This window comes from Cloeon dipterum, chromosome X, assembly GCF_949628265.1.
Source record: "Cloeon dipterum chromosome X, ieCloDipt1.1, whole genome shotgun sequence".
Lineage (NCBI taxonomy): Eukaryota > Metazoa > Arthropoda > Insecta > Ephemeroptera > Baetidae > Cloeon > Cloeon dipterum.
In genome coordinates, this window is record NC_088790.1 from 33,083,062 (window position 1) to 33,102,922 (window position 19,861).

Genomic DNA, 19,861 nt, shown 5'->3' on the forward strand with positions numbered 1-19,861 from the left:
TGGCTTGTCGCTTGGATTGTTCATTTTTTATTTCAGTTTTAAAGCAGGTAGCCGACAGCGCGAAGTAGAACTTGATTTTCATCAAATAAATAAATTAAAAGAATCCTGAGGAAAAATACGAGCTTTAAATTATTGTAATTACCTGGAAATGAAATTGGATTATACATTGAGCTATGTGAAAATTTGAAACAATAGCCTCTAAAATTCTATTAGCAATTTTTCTCGTTCAAAATCTGAATTTTAGAAACTTTCCAGAGAGCAATATGCATCGATCGGTTAATTTCTTAAGTCAAAGCTCTATTTAAAAGAGTTAATTGCCAAAAACACTTGTTTGTCTTTCTTCCAGCCTTGCTGCCCGCTGTATTTATTTTCTTCAAAACAAGCCATTAATTCCCTAGATTTTAATTGCTTTCGAAATTTCTAGAGATGCCTAGTGTAAATAAAACAGAAAATTATAATTGCTATTTAATTTGAAATACTTGTATTATGTGCTTTGCTCTCACAGTCAATAAATAAACTTTTCCTTTCCATTTAGTCTCATGGAACGAGAATTTAGTTCTTATTTGCATATCTAATTGAGTCGTGCGCGGCCAGAATTAATTAAGCATTCATTAAAACAGCAAAATTGCTCTATATATATATACTGAATATATATCAATGCGCGCGAAAAAGTTGTGTCTCATTTTTCTGTGCGCGGCGGGCGCGAGATTATGCAAATTGAAGTGTCAAAGGAAGCGATCGAGAGCGATTTGGCCGGTGGCTGGATGGATGGATGGCGTGTGATTAATCGTTGCTCGATGCAGCGCTTATTTACCTGGCAATCTCCATGGCGACTCGTCGGTTCTCGTGTTGGCGCGCGGCTCTCGTGCCAACATCTCCTCCGCATATATATATATACCGCCACTGCACCATTTTCGCTCGCCAAACTCGCGTGCACCAATAAGCACCATTAAATTTGCTGCCCAAGAGTTTCTTTTTGTCAGTCACGCGCGGCCAACATGGGCGTCAAGCAGCAGCAGCAGCTCTTCTTTTCCTTCACCAGCATGTACGACGTTCTGCTCGACAATCTGCAAAAGTCGCACATGGTATATACACTTAACATTCTAATTGTCGTCGAGCCAAACTTTTATTGCTTTGAAAGTCATTTGTTCATTTTTTTCAATTGATAACCGTCTAATTCACAGAGTTACTGAATTATTTTATCTCGTGTTGACACGCCTTAACATAAGCCTCTTAATTCAAGTTAATTGTCAAATCTAATTCGATTGAATTTATTTCGCCTATAACGAGTCAAATTTCTTTTTTAAATTTAAAAAAAAATACAATATCACATTAAGGAGAAATAGGCATTTTTCAACTGCACGTAAAAATAATTAATCCAAATGATCAGGCTTTGTCTATATCTATAACGATATTTTATCATGTTCTGGCCTGAACTAGTGTTCAGCTGGTTCTGTCATGTACAAAATCACTCTCTTCGAAATGAGAGAATTAAATTATTTCCGTCATAAGTCATAAGACTAATTTGATGACTTTTGATATCCTTGAGAATATGAGCAGCTGCTTTTTCACGCTTCTAAATTTCAATCAAAATAATAATGGAAAACATCTTGGAAATTTGTGCACATGAGCGAGAGAAAAAAACTGAATTGTCAATCAAAAGGAGGAGTAGGCTGCGTCTGCGATCAGATTACCAACTTGCCTGCGTGTCGTCGTCATTATTTGTCAAGAATTGTTTTTGTGAATAGCGTGTGCATTTGTACCGGGTGATCTACATCGGGGAGCACAGCAATGAGCGCGCCGAGCAGCTGCACGAGTTCTTCGCCGAGTGCCTCGCGCGGATCAATCGCGACGCCCTAGACGCCCTGTGCGCCCTCTTCATCCACTACTCGCGCCACTTCGTCCTCATGCTCGAGGTAACCCGCTCAAATTGTTGCCATTCATTGTCAGCCACATTGTTGCCCAAATCTACGCAAATTTCTCCTCACTCAAACCCATCCATCTCGTGCCAAATTAATTTCCTCATTCGATCCTTTTTTGCTTTCATCAAATGCGAATGACTACTTTCTTTTTTAAAGGCTATATGAATTCAAATTTGTAAAATAATTCCTTTATTTGTGCTTCATTGATTAAAAACTAGAATAAATAAATAAAATTTTAAAAAAGGCACTTCGCGTGCGCAAAACATTTTTCTATTTTTGATTAATAGTTTTCTCGTTAGTCAGAAAAATTTGAAAATTAGTGCCGGCTTCAGTAGAGACTCGGGAGGCAACGACGGCTGACCCGCGGATCGAGTAGTCGAATTGTTACGAAATAAAAGCCATAAAAACTCAATTCCGAACGTTGATGACCTTGGTTATGCGGAAAAGTGTGCATTTTTAGCCTCAAAAACACGAGCAAAAGACATTGTCGGCCAATCGGCGGGCCAAAAAATTTGGTCGCAGCGTCGGACGAGTCAAAAAACACCTAAAGCCGTCAAGTGGTTCTCGATTTATCGATAAATACAGGGAAAAGTTCAATCTGACCTCTCGTTAACCCCTATATAAACATCCCATTGAAAAACCAAGGCCAAAAACGTCTGCCAGCCATTGGCAATGTCAAAACAAGACCAAGAAACCCAATGTGATATATAAGTGGACCGCGAGATACCAACGAACATTTTCAAAAATTCTTGGCCGAGAATTCTCAACTGCCCCAAAATAGTTTTGAACTCACCAACAATGCGAAACTTTGTCAATCCGTCGGCCGTGGTCCTCGGTGGCCTCCTGGTGGCCGCTCAATCACGGCCGCAGACCACCGCACTGTGCGTGCACGCGTTCGCCCGCTTGCTGCCAGCAATAAGGAGAGTAATCTAATCTACGCTCCTCACACGCCGGCAGCCAGCAGAAATTTCCCCAAAAAATGATCCTTTGGGGGGATAGAAGGGTTGAAATGATGAAGAATTTGGTTAACAGATGAAATCCGATCGGACATTAATCTCTAGTACTAGAACTGAAATCCTTTTCCAATAACAAGTTACAAATTCTTTTGCTTAAAATGACGGCTGGACTCACCCCTTTGAATCGGGTTCTATTAAGCGATTCACGTCAGCACCGAGTGGCTGACGGGCGAAAACTGAATTCTTATTTTCAAATCTTCTATCTGCCGTTAAACAATAATTCAAACCGTCGACAATTGTTGGCTCCCAACACAAAGCATAATGGAATGAATTGAACCAAAATCGCTTTGTCAGGGGCTGAATCTTGGGCTTGCCGATGTGATCCAATCGCAAAAACAGGAAAACCTTTGTGCTTCATTGTTTAAAAAAAAATATATATATATATATAAATGTATTTTCTTAAGTCTGATTTATTTTGCTCGAAGCTCATGCTCGTTTTTTCCGTCTGACGCAGAAGATGAGTTTTAACTGATAAGCGAAATGCGATATCCGTTTGTGTTGACGCAGGGTTCGGAGGAGGACATCGTGCGGCACCTGACGATCCTGACGCAAAGCGCGTCCGTCCACGCGATCGGCGCGATCCACGTATTGATCATGTTGCGTGCCAACCAGGTGAGTTTTTAAATGAGTAGTAACACGAGTTAGTAAAACGAAATGCGCGCAGAGGCTGCTGGACCCGGAGAACGGGTGGCGGGTGCTGCAGCTGAACCCTTCGGCCGAGGCGCACATGTCCACTCGCCGGATGAGCACCGGCGAACCCTGGCAGCAGGCGCGCATCTGCGTCGACAAGATCTTCCGACTGGCCGGCGTCCTCGCAGCCGCGCAGGTTCAAACCACAAAAATCACGCAAATACATACAGGCAGTTGAACGATTTTTTTCTTAGCTTGCCTACCTGTGAGCAGCAGCTCATTTTTATCCGAATAAAATTAAGGCGTTAAGAGCTGCTTCCTGTTATAAAGAGATTTTTTTTCTCTCAAAAATGCCGTCAAATATAAAATCAACGTAGCAAACAATTGCTCAAACATTTAATTTCTGCCTTCTTCGGGTTGCATTTGCACAAATTAAAATAAAATAATTTATTTCCAGATGAGTTGCGTCAGCGGTCCGCTGATGGACAACGCGATGGTGCCGGACGCTGGCAACCTTAGACAAGTTATCGGAACCGGACTGCTGCAGAACTGCGGCGACTTTGCCGCTAGATTGGCGCCGCCGAGCACCTTGGCTAACTTCAACGGTAAATTATTTATAAAATTAGAAACGAGAAGAAACAGAAACTTTGTTTACTTATTTTAGATCACATCTGGCCACCAGAGGACTTTTCTTGAAGGATCGAAAATATTCCACTGTTAATTTTGACAAATGTATCACACGATCGAGTTTTCTTTTAATTCATGTTAATTTAAGTCTCTATTTCAAGTCCAGTTTAAAACTTGTTACGCGCAAAGAAAAGGCTGCTCAGGAGAAAATAATCTCCGAACCAGGTTTTATTTCGGCCCTGGCAGCAATTAGGCCAAAGTTGGCGTGAATAAGACTATAGAAGCGAGAGTGCGCGCGTTTCCCTGCCGCTTTGGAGGGGGTTGCTTGGTGACGCGCTTTCGCTGGCGGAAAAGTCAAAGTCAGTCTTTTCCGCTCAGCCACCTGGACCGCCGCCCGTGCAGCTCAACAGCCCGTCACAGACTGCCCGAATCCGGTTTGTCTTTTGCTTCTTCCTATTTAGCCTCGTCGAAAATATGCTTGGAGCAGAAGCTGCAAAGTAGTACAGACGGCACGTTAAATTGACTTTTGCTAAACGCCTCTCGAGCTCCACAACCATAAATTAGTTTTTAATATTTAATTTTGAAATAGTTGGGATTTTAGAGTCAAATTTAATTAATTAAAATTAATACCATTTGCCATTTCACTCTTACAATTTGAAAAGTGGCGGGTTTTTGAACTATCACACCTGCAGATAATGGAATTTAAAATATTTAAATGAAAGGCAGGCGTTGCGATGGAAAAGGGGTGGCTGGCTGTGTTGGTGCCGCTGGCGGCGCTGGTCCGCATGATGCCCGCGGCCGACAACGTGTTGCGTTTCGATTACTGCGTAATCGGCGGCGGGCCGGCCGGTCTGCAAATGGGACACCTGCTGGCCGAGGCCGGACGCCACTACGTCGTCATCGAGAAGTCCAACATCTCAGGTTAGCTCGTCTCACCGGGCTTAATCATCGCGCGCACACCCACGGACAGGGGGTCGAGCACCAATTTGCACTTGTTTGACCACCCTCACCTCACCAGCACCCCTAATATGCCGCGCGCGACTAATAAAAGCGCCTTTTCGGACCACAACGCGCTCGTTAAATATCCACGCACCCATGCACCGCTCGGCACCGTGCTGTGTGTGTGTTCCTCTCGTCTAATTTAATTTCCTCGACGCGGGCACTGAGTGAGAGATGACGAACAAATTCCACATTCCTCGCCACTGCAACATTCTAGACGTTTATGCTGAGGCTGAGGAATTTTGATCAGACCGCGTCTCCAGAAAAATTCCCCTCTATTTCTTATTGTTGTAAAAACACACAATAAATTAAATTGATTCCACTGAAGAGCAGATTTGTCTTGTCATTTTTAATTTGAACTATGATGGGGATGCATCAACCCTTTTTATTTAAATTGATATTGCGAAATTACAAAAAAGTAAGGATCTGGTTCAGTGATATTCTGTTTTGCATAATCCGTTGTAAATAAAGTTAGATTTACATAAATCCTAGCTGACATATAGGATCGAAAGAATATTTAATTTAATAAATCAAACATCTGGCAAACTCTCTATATGTGAACTTCAATTTCATCCCTTCCACTCAATTTACAAGCAATTTTCAAACACTAGAAATCAATAAAATAATTTGATTTGTTGTTTTATATTTCCACAAGAGTGTTTTTCTATTATTGTCAGATATAAATTGATATGTAATTCCCATTTTTAAATTGGATTTGTACTGATTATTTCACGATTACGCGGATGGATTATTAGGTCAACCCGATTTAATTAATGCTCGGTGGCGGCGGCGGCACACACGCGAATGCGTGCATTAATTAATATTGGGGCGAGAGCTGTGTGCCGCATAATGCTCGCGGCGCTGATACGCTAATCGTGTTAACAGGCAGCTTTTTCGCTCGCTACCCCCGGCACCGCCGGCTGATTTCCATCAACAAACGCAGCACGGGCAAGCGGAACAGGGAGTTTAACTTCCGGCACGACTGGAACTCGCTGCTCTCGAAAGATCCGCGCCTCGTCTTCTCCTCCTTCTCTCAAGAGCTCTTCCCGCAGGTACAATTTGCAGTAAAATTAATCCACCCTGAATGAACTTGTTTCCTCATAAATAAACTATTCATCTGTTAAGCAAAATAAAGAAATAGTTAAAATTAAAAATATGCAATTAAGCGGTAATAAATTTCATGATTAAATAGTTCCAAGAAATTGACTTTCAATGATGCACAGAGGGGAAACCAGCAAAATCCTTCTATTTGTTTTGTCTAACGTCTATTGCTAGATAATTTTGAAGTATTTTGCTTTATAGAATATCAGTTTTACTCTGAATTTTATTTAATTTGTGACGCCTGCAAAGTTAAGGGAATTTTTCGTCGATCTCGTTCCACACACCAGAATAATAATATTTTGATCGCATTTTCCTTGCAGATCTTTCAACTACCAATGACATTTTTTGATGAGCGCACTGCTAAAATATTTTTAATCGCTTGACAAAATCAATAGCAAATGCCAAGTCTGCAGCACAAATTCTGGCGATGCGACAGTTGAAAGCCTCTTTGAAGTCTGATGCTCAGCAAAAAGCCGCATTTACTTTTCGGAAATAAATCAAGAGTTGATCAAGAGCGCAGTCGGTCGGCGAGTCATTAAGTCCCTTTGCGCGCCGAGAGAGACCGAGGGTATGAGTGACGCACGCAAAGGGTTAACAAGGCAGGTTCGCCCGGCGTGGGCGGTTGGCGGCCCTACGCTGCTCTCCTTTATTATTAATCGCGTTTGGCAAAAGTCGGCTGTGTAAGTAGGCAGCTGTATGCAACCGGCACGACCGCCTGGCCTGCGTAAATGCCTTCATTCAAACTCGATTATGCCGCGCTGGATCGAGAAATGGAGATTGAGACGCAGACCTCCTCCAAACTCCAATAAACTCGGCCCGAAATTCTTGTCTCTATGTTAGATAACCAGGCTCCGATCCGGATCGAACGAATGCTCTTTTATCTGCTTCACAGTCGCAACTTCACAGTGATATAAAGTTAAAAATTAATAAATGCTCGTGCGCTGTTGATATTGCTTTGAGCATGTGACGATTGATCAAAATTAGCGTTGGAAGGAAGCGGTGGTATTTTTGCGTAACAAAAGCCGGCTTTGCAAGGCGAAAAGCTGCGCTGCTCGTGCCGAGGCGCAACGTGTTTTTATGCCGCCGCTGTCAAACGCAGAGCCCGCGCTCAAATAATTGCAAAAATACCGATCATGTGCTTGTTTGTCCTTTGTTCTCTTTTCTATGCTCCCTTTCATTCCTCCCTAGATTTGCAATTTTTTGCGCTCGCTCCGACTGAAACAGACGAAATGCGTTCGCAGGCGCAGCAGATGGTGCAGTATTTGAACGAATTCCAACGCCTGCTCCACGTCCGAGTGCGTTTCAATACGCTCGTCACGCAGATTCGCCGCCAGCACGAAACCAAAACATTTCTCATTTCGACCAACCGAGACTTCAGCCTCCAGTGCCGGTGACTATTCGTGTGGCAATTTTGTTTTTAAAAAAAATAAAAAAAAAGCATCGAGAAATGTTGTAATTATTTATTAAAGCATAGTAAATAATAATTTTAATCGGTTTTAAGTTGGGTGATTGTGGCAACGGGCTTGTGGTTGCCGAACGTTCCAACGTTTCCTGGTTCAGAGCTGCTGGAGATGTACGACCAAGTGTCGGTCAATCCTAAAGAATTCCACGGACAAAGGGTTCTCATCCTGGGCAGAGGTGAGCACATTTTTTTAGCAATATTTTTTACTCCGCAGAAAAATAAAACAGGAAACTCGGCTTTTGAAACTGCGAACAACATTTACGGGGAAACTGCGCTCGTGCACATGGTGAGTCGCTCGAGAGCCAGACTCGCGTGGAGCACCCACTACGTCGGCGATTTGAGGTAAATAATATACATATAATTTAAAAACCTTAGAATATAATTTTACCGAGCCATTTCAAAGTTCGCAATTCAATTTTTGGACGGCAAGAAATCGTCTCTAAATCACGTAACCGCCAAAATTACGGTATTAATCACAGGATTCGAAATAGAAATAAATGAGTATTTTTTGCGCTGCTCTGCTGTTCAGGGCTGTGAACAACGACTTGCTGGACACGTACCAGCTGAAGTCGTTGGACGGGCTGTTGGAGGCGGACGTGCGCGGCATGACCCTGCGGAGGAGCCGCGGCGGCAAGCTCAGGGTGCGGTTCAACAGCTCGCTCGACCTGGAGCTGGCCAGCGACGCCGACAGCTTCGCCCTGCGCGACGCCTACGACCGCGTCATCGCTTGCCTCGGCTTCAAGTTTGACGACTCCATCTTCCACAGGTCGAAAATAAATTCGGATTCTTTGGCCTAAAAACGGAAATAGTAATTACCTCGGAAAAATTGTTCTGATGTGCGCATAAAAGGAATAAGAAGAAAGCTTTATGACTTCCTATTTTAATATAACCGAGTTTTTAGATGTTTAATGAAAAAGGTTTTGCTTTTCTCTCTGTTAGATTTGTAACTTTATCTGGGCTAAATGCATATTGATGGCTTTTTGAAGGTCAACGAGGCCTGCGAGGTGTCGTCTGGCGTCGAAATACCCGGCGGTGAAATCGAATTACGAGTCTGAGAACGTGGCTGGGCTGTTCTTCGCCGGCACGCTCGCCCACTCGCTCGACTTTCGCCGTTCCGCGGGCGGCTTCATCCACGGCTTTCGCTACACCGGTGAGCATTATAATATAAACTCATTTGTAGACGCATTTCGCGCGCGCTCGCTCGCTGCGCCACTCGGCACGTAAATCCAATTCCATAGGCGAAGAGCAGCAGTGATTTTGCTGTCGCTGTCTCGGCTTTTGTGCGAGACGAGATAAAAGCGTTTCTTTTCTGCCATTTCAGTGCAAGCGCTGCACCGGCTGCTGGAGCGGAAAAACCACGGCGTCGCGTGGGCGTCACGCCGCCTGCCGCTGCGGCACCTGGTCAACACGCTGCTGGTGCGCGTCAACCAGGCCGCCGCCACCTACCAAATGTTTGGCCAGCTCGCCGACGTCTACTTGATACGCAACAAGTAGGCAATTGAAACAATTCCGATATTGCAGATTTAATTTTATTTTATTGTCGAATTTGCAGCAACAAGTCCGAGTTTACGCTGGTGCCCGAGTTTCCGGCGGCGCTGGTGGGCCGCCTGGGCGAGCTGGCGGGCCACAGCGGCGCCGGCGGCTCCGTGCTGGTGTCGCTGCTCGAGTACGGCGCCGACTTCTCGGGCCCGGCCAAGGACACGTTTCGGCCCGACCGAGCGACGGGCGACCCGCAAGAGGCGCACCGCTCCAATTTCCTCCACCCCGTCCTCTATTTCTACCGACAGCCGCCCACAGGTGGGACTTGTCTTGTTCTCTCTCTCTCCCTTTCTTTCTCTCTTACTCTCGCTCGCTCGCTCGCAGAATCCCTGCAACGCCCGCTAATTGCTTCGACAACAATCGAGAAAGATATCTAATTTTAGCAAAGTCTTTCTCCAATGAGAAAAATGTATGTTGACACTCACGCCCAAACTGAAAGAAAAAAAATGAGAAGCAGACAAAAGATTTTCGTAATTAATTTTCTTTTTGTGCTGACAAAGGCTTTTAAAGCTTTCCTCGAGTGGAAACTTTTATCGCTTCGCTTGGAATGAGAATTGTTCATCCCCAGCATTTTTACTTTAAAATGCTTTTTCAAGGCTTCACAGCTCTGGTTGAGACTGTCTAAATTGACTCTTAAGCCTTCTCAGGACTTTAAATAAGTAGAATTATCGTTGTTTGAATGCGTTCTTAATTGAAAAAAGTCTAGAGCCGGCAAAATTGAATAGGATAAGTGATTAGAAAAAATCCCTGCCTCCCAATTGCAATTAAATCTGAAAAATTTGAAAAAGTATAGTAGAAAAATGCAATATTTGAATATTTTCGCAGAGACTGATCTTTTAAAGGACGACCACGGGACGCACTTGCTGCCGCGGCCGGACAAAATGCACCACGTGCTGGAAGACTTCCTCACGCAGTGGACGGCGCCGACGGCCCACGTGCTGCCCTTGCGGCGTTTCCTCGAGTCCTGCCTCGGTCGCGACCTGAGCTCAGGGAGCGCCAGGGGCGACTGCTTCGTCAGTCAGCTCGAGTCGAAAACGGACCTTTCGGCTTGCTTCCTCGATTCTAAATAAACATAAAACTATTGGGCTAATTTAATTGTAACGCGAGGAAAAAAACCAAAAGGTTTTACTTGTATGTTTTATTATTAAATTAGAAATTAATAAATATTGTTTGCAGAATCTATGAGATTCGTGTCGGTGCTATATGGAAATAAAATTGTCACAGTCCGAGATAATTGCAAATGTTGTAGTATTTTCGTCTGAGAGCCACAGACTTGTCCAAACAGCCGTAGAGGTCGTTAATTTTGAGGCAGTCGGTCTTGCTGAGGCCACGCCGTTGGCCCAGCCTCGCCTTGCTGTCCTTCTTCGGCGTGATCGTCGGTTTGCCTTTGCCCACGCTGAAAAAACTTCTGCCGTAGTGCATGATGCTGTCGTAGTCGTACTCGAACGCGTACGTCGTGTTTTCTCTGCTCTGCTTGTCGAAATTGTTGCGGAACTCTTTAAAATTTTAAGAAATTATACTTATACACCGTGCCACTTTTTGCACTTTGAAGAATTGAAAAATAAAATAAAAAGCTGCTGCGGCAATTGCAACGAGGAAAAATGATGATTTACTCACGTGGGATCACATTTTCGAGGTTGATTTTGACAAAGTCGTCACGATCTGCCCTGGACTGCTCGTGGAAGATGCCGAGCGCGTGCATGAGCTCGTGCAGAGCGCGGCCTTCGCCTCCCAAGCAGTTGGGCCCTTTCTCGTCCGGAGGCTGCAGCGACACGATCTGCGCCCCTCCGTATTTGCCCACGTACGACCAGCACCTGTTTCAATCACAATTAAATTCCTGCGTTTCTCTCGAGTTTCATCCTCTCGGATATACCCTTTGGGGTATTTGATGGGCCAAATGAGGAGAAAGTCCTTTTTCTTGCCGTCCCAAGGCACGAACTTGACGCACGTCATGAAATTCAGGGTGCGAATCGCCGTGTATATCGTCGCATACGAATCGGCCACTGCGCACACGAAAATAATTGAAAATTTAAGTTCCCACTATTTAATATAATTTTATTTAATTGAATAATAACAAAAAATGAATCGAGTTACTGTAAAGCGGACTGATGACGTAGGGCACCGTGTTGTTGTCCCACAGCTTTTCGGGGAACACGTCCCAGCGCAGGCCGACGCGCCAGTAGTTGAACACCTCGTTGGTCAGGGCCATGTCGCCCTGGAAGAGCCCTGGCGTGACTTCAGGGTCCTGATCGCTGTCCAGCAGCGACTCGATATCTTCAGGCGTCATCCGCACTAAAAATCATTTACTCCAGTTAATTAATATCTAAGAAACATTTTCAAAATTGTATTGCGTACTCTGGTCAGGCACTGGTGGGTCCAGAACGTTGGGCACGTGCGGCAGAACGGCGGCCAACGCGATGCCAACGGACACGCTTAACGACACAGCAAGTTTCGAAATCTGTCTCATCTAAAACACAACAGGAAAAAAATTGGAGGCAAAATTAAAATTTAATTCGTTTTGAAATCATTTTTAGATTAAATATTATTCGAGCAAAAAGTTTGTCAGAAGTGGGATTTGAACCCACGCCCTCTTACGAGGACCAGAACGCCCACTCCCTTTTGAAGGGAAAGCTTGCGCTTGAGTCTGGCGCCTTAGACCGCTCGGCCATCCTGACGTTATCGACGAATAGCGAATATTTTAATATTTATACCATTAAGATTTGATTTGAAAAGAATTCGATAATTCAGTCTAGATTAGCGTGAAGGCTCTATTGCGTAGCCTTTTCTTGCAATCATTGCATTCGAATAGAAGAAATTGACGGGAGAAATTGTTGCGATTGAACCGTAAACCAAAGCGGTGTGTGAAACGAAGAAGAGACATTGTTGGCATAATATGCGTCAAAGTCTCGAAATTTGCAAGTGAAAGAGACCAATAATGATATTTATAAATAAAAACAAACTTTTGCTGTATTATCAAAGGTAAAATAAGTTAATAATAAATAAACGCGAGTAGAGCACTGCTTCTCCGTTCTAATCACCCTAGTCGAAAAGTTCGCTTCACAGGTGGCAGCACTGCACCGCGGCAAGTGCATGCTTCTCGCGTGCGTGTGTGTGGCTCCGTGCTGTGCGCGTACGTGCTTCAGCTGATCGTTGGCGAAGAAAAGCAAGCAGGAGAGAAAGACGAAAGAAAACATGTTGTCTGCCGCAAATCGGGGCCAACACTGACGATTCGCGAGCCGAAACATTTCCGATCCACCGCGTGTGTTTGCCAAAAGACTCGAAAAGGTAGGTTGCGCCGCAATTTCAATCTTTTTGGGCTGACCCACATCAAAACGGAAACCGAAAGTTGTGCACCGGCGCCGTGCATGTGCACGCACGCAGCTACGCACCGAATCAAAACAAACAGAAATGCGTGCTAATTTGTCTATTATTAATTTTTTATTCTGATCTTTTTTTACTTTAGCAAAATTCGACCTTGGGCGTTGGCAATTTTTTGCGCCTCCACTCGCCTGTCAGAGCAGGTTATTTCGGAAATAGATCATAGGCTTTTTTGAACAAACAAAGTGGAGCGAGCACGGCGTTTAATTTTAGGCCGACACTCTTTTGTCGCCGACGCAGAATTTGCACTAGCAGTCTTACTCTCGCGAAAATCACGTCTCACTTATCGTCGCTCTTGGTCACTCGAAAAACGAACATTTTCTTTCGGAGCATCGTTTGTTGCTCCAGAAATGACCTCACTAATTCAAGCGGCAGGTTTTTGAAATAATTAAAACAGGAAATCAGCTTTTCCAAGGCTGTCAATTTGTAAAATCATAAAATCTCTTTTTAATTAATAAATTTGCTATTTTTCTTGTTACGCCAAAGATGCTGAAGCCAATAGAAAAATTTGGATCTTTTAACTGTTGTTTTCAGCCACTTACTTTTGCCTCAGTCACAAGAAAAATTCGGATTAGAATGTAAAATTGACAATCGAGTGAGACGCTTTTAGAAAATTTTTTATTATTTCTTCAGAGAATATTTGTCAAATTGTTCAGGGATTTTTTTTCTGGTTCGTTGAACTGTGGTTAATTCTATTAGAGCTCTAAACATTGCACCATAATCGCGTCCGTCGAGCAATTAAAGAGAATGCAGGGACAGCGATTAAGTCAAATTTCGCTTTCGATTTTAAGGACCGGAGGCGTTCTCCTGGCGCAACAATAAAACGATAAACGCCGCGTTTTGTTTTTCGGGTCGGGTCGGGAAAGGCGAAGGCTGCGGGGAAAAATACCTTGAGCGAGAGGCGGTCGGTCGGCTTGCGTCGGCGGAACGGAACACACTGCACACTGCAGCCGCAAGAAGTAAGAAGCTAAGAAGCGAGGAGGCAGGCGAAGGCGAAGGCAAGCCAGGGTTCATCAGCCTAAGCCGGTCCAGTTACAATCCTCCTCCTTCGCTCGCGCAACGTGCGCATTACCTACATTATGGAATAGAGATCGCGTGGCGGCCGCCGATTCCAATTCATTTGCATCCGATCGCATCCAAACCAAAGACCGCGTGCGTGCGTGCAAAATTGCTCTCGAGCGGACAGCAAAACTGGAACTACTCGACTCGATCCGCTCCGAATTAAAGCCTATAAATATTTCTGGTTTGCCCTTCAAGGTGCACTTCTTGCCGTCGTTTAACATACTTGCTTCTTGCCTTATATTTAAACATTACAAATTTTTTAATTCATTTGCATGACAGTCGAAAATTGACACCACACTGGTCTGCGATCGCTAAACTGAAATTGAAAATTATTTTAGTATGGGATCAGACTAAAATTTTCTAGAAAATGCGCTACAAGCGGCAAGGCCTCTTGATAAATAATGTGATTTATTGTGCCAATAGGAGCATTTCCTTGTTGCTGCAAGCGAACAATACAAAAAACCATTCATCCTAATTTTATTTGTTATAGGCTCCTAAAGCCTTTTAATTTTACACCAATCAAACGCTCGCTAAACCAAGCAGCCAATAAATACCTGCGGAGAATTGCATGAAATGATTAATTCAATGTGCAAATTTGTTTCTTATTGAGTTCGAAGGAAAATAAATAAATGTACAGCTAATTCTAAGAGTTTTGCGTTGATCTAAATTCACAAATGAATGCTGATTTTCTTGGCCATAATAAATTCGAGTCAACCGCATTTACACTTTTCTGAACTTTGGTAAACATCGCCTGAGCTCCAAATCACTATAGCAGAGCCCCCGAGAAAAATGTAAAAATTCAGGGCTCGATCGCTCAACGGAATGCAGATAATCGCAATCCAATCAAAAATGGCGGTTTTATTGCACTTTGAGACCGTTTTCCGCGGTGTTTACTAGGTTTGAATCGACTCTCTATCGTGATGGAATCAGCAATTTTGAAGCTATTCAAGGTGATCAGTTGGCAAACTCGTTTTCCGCCCGTCGCTTCACCGTTAGCACTGCACGGCACCAAGAATGGCACCTTTTGTGCCCTTTCGCGAATTCGCCGCCGCCGCCGGTCGCGAGTCGCGAGTCGCGACCGTGTTGACACAATCGGAATCTGAATAGGTCGCGAGAGGCAAAGTCGTCTTCTTTTGCGCCGCGTATGCGTGCGGTCAGGTTGAGGTTGAGCAACCTCTCTCTCTATGCAATTAACTCTCCACACATATTAATTGAAAAATATGTGCGTATATCTCGCTAATTGCTTCATCGTTCTCTTGTTTCCATGCGAAATGGGAAAATATTCATCTTTACGGAAAGATCAACACGGAAAGCCAGTGCAATCGTCGCAGGCGAACTATTTCTTTATTTGACATCATGCAAGGATCAAAAATAATTTTTAATCCAGTGTCTAATTTCAAGGATTTAAAATGTACTGAGTTAAAAGTTAAACCACTACTCTTGGATAGAAAATTTCAAAGAAGCCTAAATTAATTTTCGCCGGGCCTGTAGAAATTATCTCTTTTTTCAGCTTATTATTTCTCAAGACGGCAAAATTTTGTTATCGCGCGCAGCGTTTCACTTCCTGCGGCGTTGATAAAAATACGCAGTGCCGGCCGACCGGCTGGCCTGCGACGACGTGCGCTCTGAATGATTGTTTTCGCGACAGGCGATGAAAGAAACAAGTGTTTTAATTTATTTTGATTTGTCGGTGTTGCAGGCAAAGCCAAATGGTGGGCTACAGTCCGAACAGCGAGCACCACCTGACGGGCTCGCAGCTGGGCATCGCCGGCGCCACCAGCGGCGCCGTCTCCAGGGCACTCACCCAGCCCCTCGACGTCCTCAAAATCAGATTTCAGGTCACCATTCAATATTTTTAATTGTATTGTTGTAACTGGGCAACAATTGAAAATCATAATAGAATTCAATCAGCAGCTCAGATCAGATTGTTAGCTTTTCTTCAATGAGCAATAATCAAAAGGGAAATTTAAATTAAAATTTCGTGGAACAATACTGTTTGTTGTGGAATAAAATAAGATTCGAGGTCACCATTATTTGCACTTGCAGCTATAAAAAATTGCACTGCTTCCTTGGCCAACACGAGCTTAAACTGAAACCTTGGTGACTTTTTGCTGAGATTTGAAAATTCAATTATCTTCTCCAATTTGGTCAAGGCGGGGTCCTATTCGATTTGTATTTTGTGTCAGAATTTGTACCAATAATTGAATTTCAGTTGCAAGTTGAGCCGACTGCGGGCAGGGAGACGGCCAAATCGAAATACCGAGGAGTGTTGCAGGCGACGCGACTGGTGGTCAAAGAGGAAGGCGTAAGTGCCCTTTGGAAAGGACACATTCCAGCCCAGGGTCTTTCCTTGCTCTACGGTGCCTCGCAGGTAAATCGTTTTTTCTATAAGAGTAACCCTTACGCGACTTTTTAAAAGGCTAAATTTTGTATTATTTTTGAGAGCGTCTTCGCAAAAGCTGCTGTTTAAAACGCGCTTTTTAAACTAATAAATGTTATGTTAAATGGGTCAAGGGTGCGTGCAGAGCCTCTGTCAGGCTTTGATAATTTGGCTAATTATTGTTTCGGTGCAGTTCTACACGTACGAGCTGCTGACGCACTACGCGTGCGACCTCAAGTTCAACCCTGCGGCCTTCTGGGTGCACTTCACGTGCGGCGCCCTCTCCGGCTGCAGCGCGTGCTTCATCACTAACCCCTTGGACGTCGTGCGAACCAGATTGATCGCTCAAGGCGAACCAAAGGTGACATTTTTTTCTACAAACTCTTCCATCGTTGCACTGACAATGAAAGAAAAAAGAAAAAGAAGTGAATATTTAATCCGATTTTTTATTTCTAATATTAATGCTCTTGACGCGAAACATTAAATTATCCTTGAATTTACAGATATACAGCGGAATGACGTCTGCATTTACAGCAATCGTGAGAAAAGAGGGATTTCTGGCGTTTTACAAAGGACTAACCCCGTCACTGATCCTGATCGCGCCTCAAATCGGAGCCGTGTTCGCTTGCTACGAGTTCTTCCACGACGCCTGGTGTTCCACCCGTAAGCGACTCTCCAATATTGATGCTTGTTGAAATTTCAAACTTTTAATATCTGAAAAAGGTCGAAAGCGATGCTTTAATAATTTACACGGAAAGATGAACCGACAAACAACCCGGCTTTGCGACCCTCTCATTGTCAGTCCCAGTAGCGTTCGAGATGGGAGACTCGAAAGGCCTCAAATTACCTTTTTCATTATAATGCGTTGCGAGTGTTCTTGAATGGAATTCGATTATTCTATTTGGGAAATTTTCGCTAGTCTAAAGTGTGGCGCCTTCTCGCCACTTAAAAGAATAGAAAACATCAATAAAATTCTTACATAACATTCTATTGCCGTTAAGTTTTAAATTTTTGTGGGAAAATGTTCTTGTCGCCACCCTATCGCAGAGGAGGGGTTAAATCGCCAGTGATATATTGAAAATGTTAAAATTTACCGTGAATGAGACAATTTAAGACTTCTTATTGAGCTAGAATTTTAGTTATTCGTTATTCATGAGGATGTTCGCTTTAGATACGAAGAAAATAAATATTTTTGAAAGAAAAATAGTCCAACAGCGAGCTAATTATTGAAAATTAATACACGAAAATTGCGCACATTTAATTAAATTGATGCTAAATGGTGGTGCGGTAAAAAGTGATTTGTGTATTTCAGTGCCGAACGCGACGGGCTGGGCGCCGCTGATCTGCGGAGCGATGGCCGGCGTGTGTTCTAAGACGTTGGTCTACCCGCTGGACCTGGCCAAAAAGCGACTGCAGGTGACCGGCTTTGAGCACGCCCGCAAGAGCTTCGGTGAGGTACGGTCTCGACCAGGCCGAGTGGAAATCTGTTTATTTACTTGGTTTTGGTTTTTGTGTGTGCCGCAGGTGGTTGTTTACCGGGGGCTGGGGCACGTGCTGTGGCGCACGGCCACCAAGGAGGGCCTCCACGGGCTGTTCAAGGGCGTGTGGCCGAGCGTGCTCAAGGCCGCCTTCACCACCGGCCTCCAGCTGGCCGTCTACGAGCAGACGTGTCACATGCTCGTCCTCATGGCGCACCACCACTGATTGTGCGTGCGTGCGTGCGAGCACAGCCCACGACCCAGGACAATTCCTCAATTTTCTCTCAACTGTGCAAAGACTGACACTCGTCGAATCAATCTCCTTTTGTGCGAGCGCCACTCTCAATTTCTAGATTTTGGTGCAAATTGTCTTCCATGTGTTCTCTGTTGGCAGGCAAAGGAGTAGAAAGTGCGTGCTGACGATTTATTTCCGACCACGGAAGCGGTTAAGTCGGTTTTCGGGCGCTGGAATAGCCTTCGACTTACTAGTTAGTTAGTTAGTTAGTTTGAGTTTCTTTACACGCAATAACATAGCAGAGTTTTTTAATGCCAAAGCGGAAACACTTACTAAACGATACAAGCATATATTGACTATGCACTGGGCTTCCTACCTACGTTCTAACCAAGTGGAAATTTAATTATTTTCACGGACACCTCTCTTTCGTCGCAGAATTTAGTCTGAAAAAACTTGTTAATAGAGCAAAATGAAATAAAGGCAATAAATTAATACACATGGATGTGGAGAAATCTAGTTTATGTTCACTCTGTCTTTTCTGATGCATCGAGCAGGTAAGTGCGTATGCTTAGCTGGCTCGAATAAAAAGCTAAGAGAGTCAGAATAAAAAAATCTCAAGACCAATTATGTCCCATTGAATTTGGGGCTTTCTTGAGAGGACACATTAATAACTCTCGTCCCTGAAGACTGATAACATACAGCATAAACATTTCAAAATGCAGAAAATAATTGTTGCAGCACTCATTTCCGACGATTTCCGACTGACATGTTACGACCAATTTGATTTATCAATTTTATTCGCAATTTCATAGTCAACACCAGAAAATTCGCAACGTCTGAAGGCAGCTAATTCAAACGAGTTTAAACAATAAAAAAATTAGTCTGTAATTTTATAATATGCTATTTCAGCAATTTTTTTTCCTTATAGGCAGTTAAATCGATAGAAAACCAATAATAGATGAAACAAAATACACTTTTGAGCAATGATAAATTATCCTTGGCAACCATAGGGATATAGAAACACAGCTTAGTCAGCAGGAAGAAGATCGTTTATCTTGAAATTTGAAAGGACTCTCTCCATGTATGACGTGTGCCAAGTGCATCCCTTAAGAGAGAATATTTATTTTGGACGGTCCATACAATGGTGCTTTTATACAACGCTTGTTTTGTGTTTTTAAAGGAGAAAGACAAAAGCCGAATTTCCAAGAAGCGAATTTGACGCGCACATCTGCTTGTGTGTATAATGGCAATAACACCAATGTAGGCAGAATAGAGAGTGTTATTCTTTATTTTGTGAAATAATCAGATAGAACGACCCGAAAACATTGATTGTTTTCAAGAAGGTTTGAAGGGGAAGACGGTCCGAGGGAACGGCCGGTCGGGGTCAGTCTTAAGAGACAGTCGGGCGGGAGAGCAGTCGCGAGAGACGCCCTCGACTCGTGCGTGCAGTGAAAAGTGCAATAACCGCACCAAGCCAAATGGGAAAAAATCGCGTTTCCTGTCGCACGCAGCAAAGGTTGTTTTCAACATCAGCAACCACAAGAAAACTGCACCCGGAACCGCGGTCATCAGCAGCACAGAGGTGATCAACAAAAAACAACACTGTTCGGGTCCATAAATGACACGGTGTCAAAGAGTAAGTGAACTAAATAACACAATAAAGGACACACCAAGTGAAAGACTTGACATTGAATTTGTGCAATCATAGCACAAGGTTTTCTAATTAACTAAAAATTAACTGAAATTCAACCATTCAGCGTTTCAATATTCATGCAAGATCCTATTAAATCTGCTTTTATTAATTTTTCAATTATTAATCGGAAATAATAGTCTCGATTAGTCAGGAACAACAGAGAGTATCTACGTGCTTGCACTCTTTATTAATTTAAACTCTCAAAAAATGAGAAACTCGGAAATGGCCCGAATACGAAATTTTTAAAATTCCAAGGGCGGTTTCGGAGGTAAAAAAGTGCTTGCAATCAATATTAGTTTATTCTATAAATTAATTGCTAACATTCCTGCAAATTTAATT

General features: G+C 43.5%; 4 protein-coding genes and 1 non-coding gene across 6 annotated transcripts; 3 read left to right on the forward strand and 2 right to left on the reverse strand.

The window, feature by feature from the left end:
• Positions 1 to 772: 772 nt before the first annotated feature.
• Positions 773 to 4,361, forward strand: LOC135946208 (uncharacterized). Its single transcript, XM_065494329.1, has 6 exons — positions 773 to 1,085; positions 1,749 to 1,916; positions 3,446 to 3,550; positions 3,603 to 3,764; positions 4,026 to 4,173; positions 4,233 to 4,361. Exons 1-6 carry the CDS (start codon positions 999 to 1,001, stop codon positions 4,262 to 4,264), a joined length of 702 nt encoding a protein of 233 aa, XP_065350401.1. The 5' UTR covers positions 773 to 998; the 3' UTR covers positions 4,265 to 4,361.
• Positions 4,362 to 4,510: 149 nt separating this feature from the next.
• On the forward strand, positions 4,511 to 10,526 carry LOC135946201 (FAD-dependent oxidoreductase domain-containing protein 2-like). Of its 2 annotated transcripts, none has more exons than XM_065494318.1 (11): positions 4,511 to 4,629; positions 4,918 to 5,116; positions 6,080 to 6,246; positions 7,537 to 7,685; positions 7,797 to 7,933; positions 7,985 to 8,099; positions 8,287 to 8,523; positions 8,744 to 8,907; positions 9,079 to 9,247; positions 9,310 to 9,554; positions 10,122 to 10,526. In XM_065494318.1, the coding sequence occupies exons 2-11, from the start codon at positions 4,930 to 4,932 to the stop codon at positions 10,364 to 10,366; spliced, it is 1,815 nt and encodes a 604-aa protein (XP_065350390.1). In that variant the 5' UTR covers positions 4,511 to 4,629; positions 4,918 to 4,929; the 3' UTR covers positions 10,367 to 10,526. The 2 variants fall into 2 exon arrangements, with proteins under 2 accessions (XP_065350390.1, XP_065350391.1); XM_065494319.1 differs by having other exon boundaries at positions 4,551 to 4,629; positions 4,922 to 5,116.
• Positions 10,420 to 13,681, reverse strand: LOC135946207 (hatching enzyme 1.2). Its single transcript, XM_065494328.1, has 6 exons — positions 13,564 to 13,681; positions 11,652 to 11,763; positions 11,391 to 11,588; positions 11,170 to 11,299; positions 10,914 to 11,110; positions 10,420 to 10,792 (listed from the first exon to the last, which is right to left on the reverse strand). The coding sequence occupies exons 2-6, from the start codon at positions 11,761 to 11,763 to the stop codon at positions 10,515 to 10,517; spliced, it is 915 nt and encodes a 304-aa protein (XP_065350400.1). The 5' UTR covers positions 13,564 to 13,681; the 3' UTR covers positions 10,420 to 10,514.
• On the reverse strand, positions 11,857 to 11,971 carry TRNAL-CAA (transfer RNA leucine (anticodon CAA)). Its single transcript has 2 exons — positions 11,934 to 11,971; positions 11,857 to 11,902 (listed from the first exon to the last, which is right to left on the reverse strand). It is a non-coding gene; the product is annotated as a tRNA-Leu (tRNA).
• Positions 12,384 to 18,341, forward strand: LOC135946206 (mitochondrial thiamine pyrophosphate carrier-like). Its single transcript, XM_065494326.1, has 7 exons — positions 12,384 to 12,581; positions 15,436 to 15,574; positions 15,949 to 16,107; positions 16,310 to 16,477; positions 16,620 to 16,779; positions 17,429 to 17,571; positions 17,641 to 18,341. The coding sequence occupies exons 2-7, from the start codon at positions 15,446 to 15,448 to the stop codon at positions 17,818 to 17,820; spliced, it is 939 nt and encodes a 312-aa protein (XP_065350398.1). The 5' UTR covers positions 12,384 to 12,581; positions 15,436 to 15,445; the 3' UTR covers positions 17,821 to 18,341.
• Positions 18,342 to 19,861: the final 1,520 nt, after the last annotated feature.

Excerpts from the sequence above, each read along its gene's own strand:
- LOC135946201 (XM_065494318.1), top strand. The coding sequence starts at position 4,930 with ATGGAAAAGGGGTGGCTGGCTGTGTTGGTGCCGCTGGCGGCGCTGGTC. Across the intron at positions 6,247-7,536 it reads CTCAAGAGCTCTTCCCGCAG|GCGCAGCAGATGGTGCAGTA; the intron begins GTACAATTTGCA and ends ATGCGTTCGCAG. Across the intron at positions 8,524-8,743 it reads GACGACTCCATCTTCCACAG|GTCAACGAGGCCTGCGAGGT; the intron begins GTCGAAAATAAA and ends GGCTTTTTGAAG.
- LOC135946208 (XM_065494329.1), top strand. The coding sequence starts at position 999 with ATGGGCGTCAAGCAGCAGCAGCAGCTCTTCTTTTCCTTCACCAGCATG. Across the intron at positions 1,917-3,445 it reads ACTTCGTCCTCATGCTCGAG|GGTTCGGAGGAGGACATCGT; the intron begins GTAACCCGCTCA and ends GTGTTGACGCAG. Across the intron at positions 4,174-4,232 it reads CACCTTGGCTAACTTCAACG|ATCACATCTGGCCACCAGAG; the intron begins GTAAATTATTTA and ends TACTTATTTTAG.
- LOC135946206 (XM_065494326.1), top strand. The coding sequence starts at position 15,446 with ATGGTGGGCTACAGTCCGAACAGCGAGCACCACCTGACGGGCTCGCAG. Across the intron at positions 15,575-15,948 it reads TCCTCAAAATCAGATTTCAG|TTGCAAGTTGAGCCGACTGC; the intron begins GTCACCATTCAA and ends ATTGAATTTCAG. Across the intron at positions 16,780-17,428 it reads CGACGCCTGGTGTTCCACCC|TGCCGAACGCGACGGGCTGG; the intron begins GTAAGCGACTCT and ends TGTGTATTTCAG.
- LOC135946207 (XM_065494328.1), bottom strand. The coding sequence starts at position 11,763 with ATGAGACAGATTTCGAAACTTGCTGTGTCGTTAAGCGTGTCCGTTGGC. Across the intron at positions 11,589-11,651 it reads CCCACCAGTGCCTGACCAGA|TGCGGATGACGCCTGAAGAT; the intron begins GTACGCAATACA and ends AATGATTTTTAG. Across the intron at positions 10,793-10,913 it reads CCTCGAAAATGTGATCCCAC|AGTTCCGCAACAATTTCGAC; the intron begins GTGAGTAAATCA and ends AAAATTTTAAAG.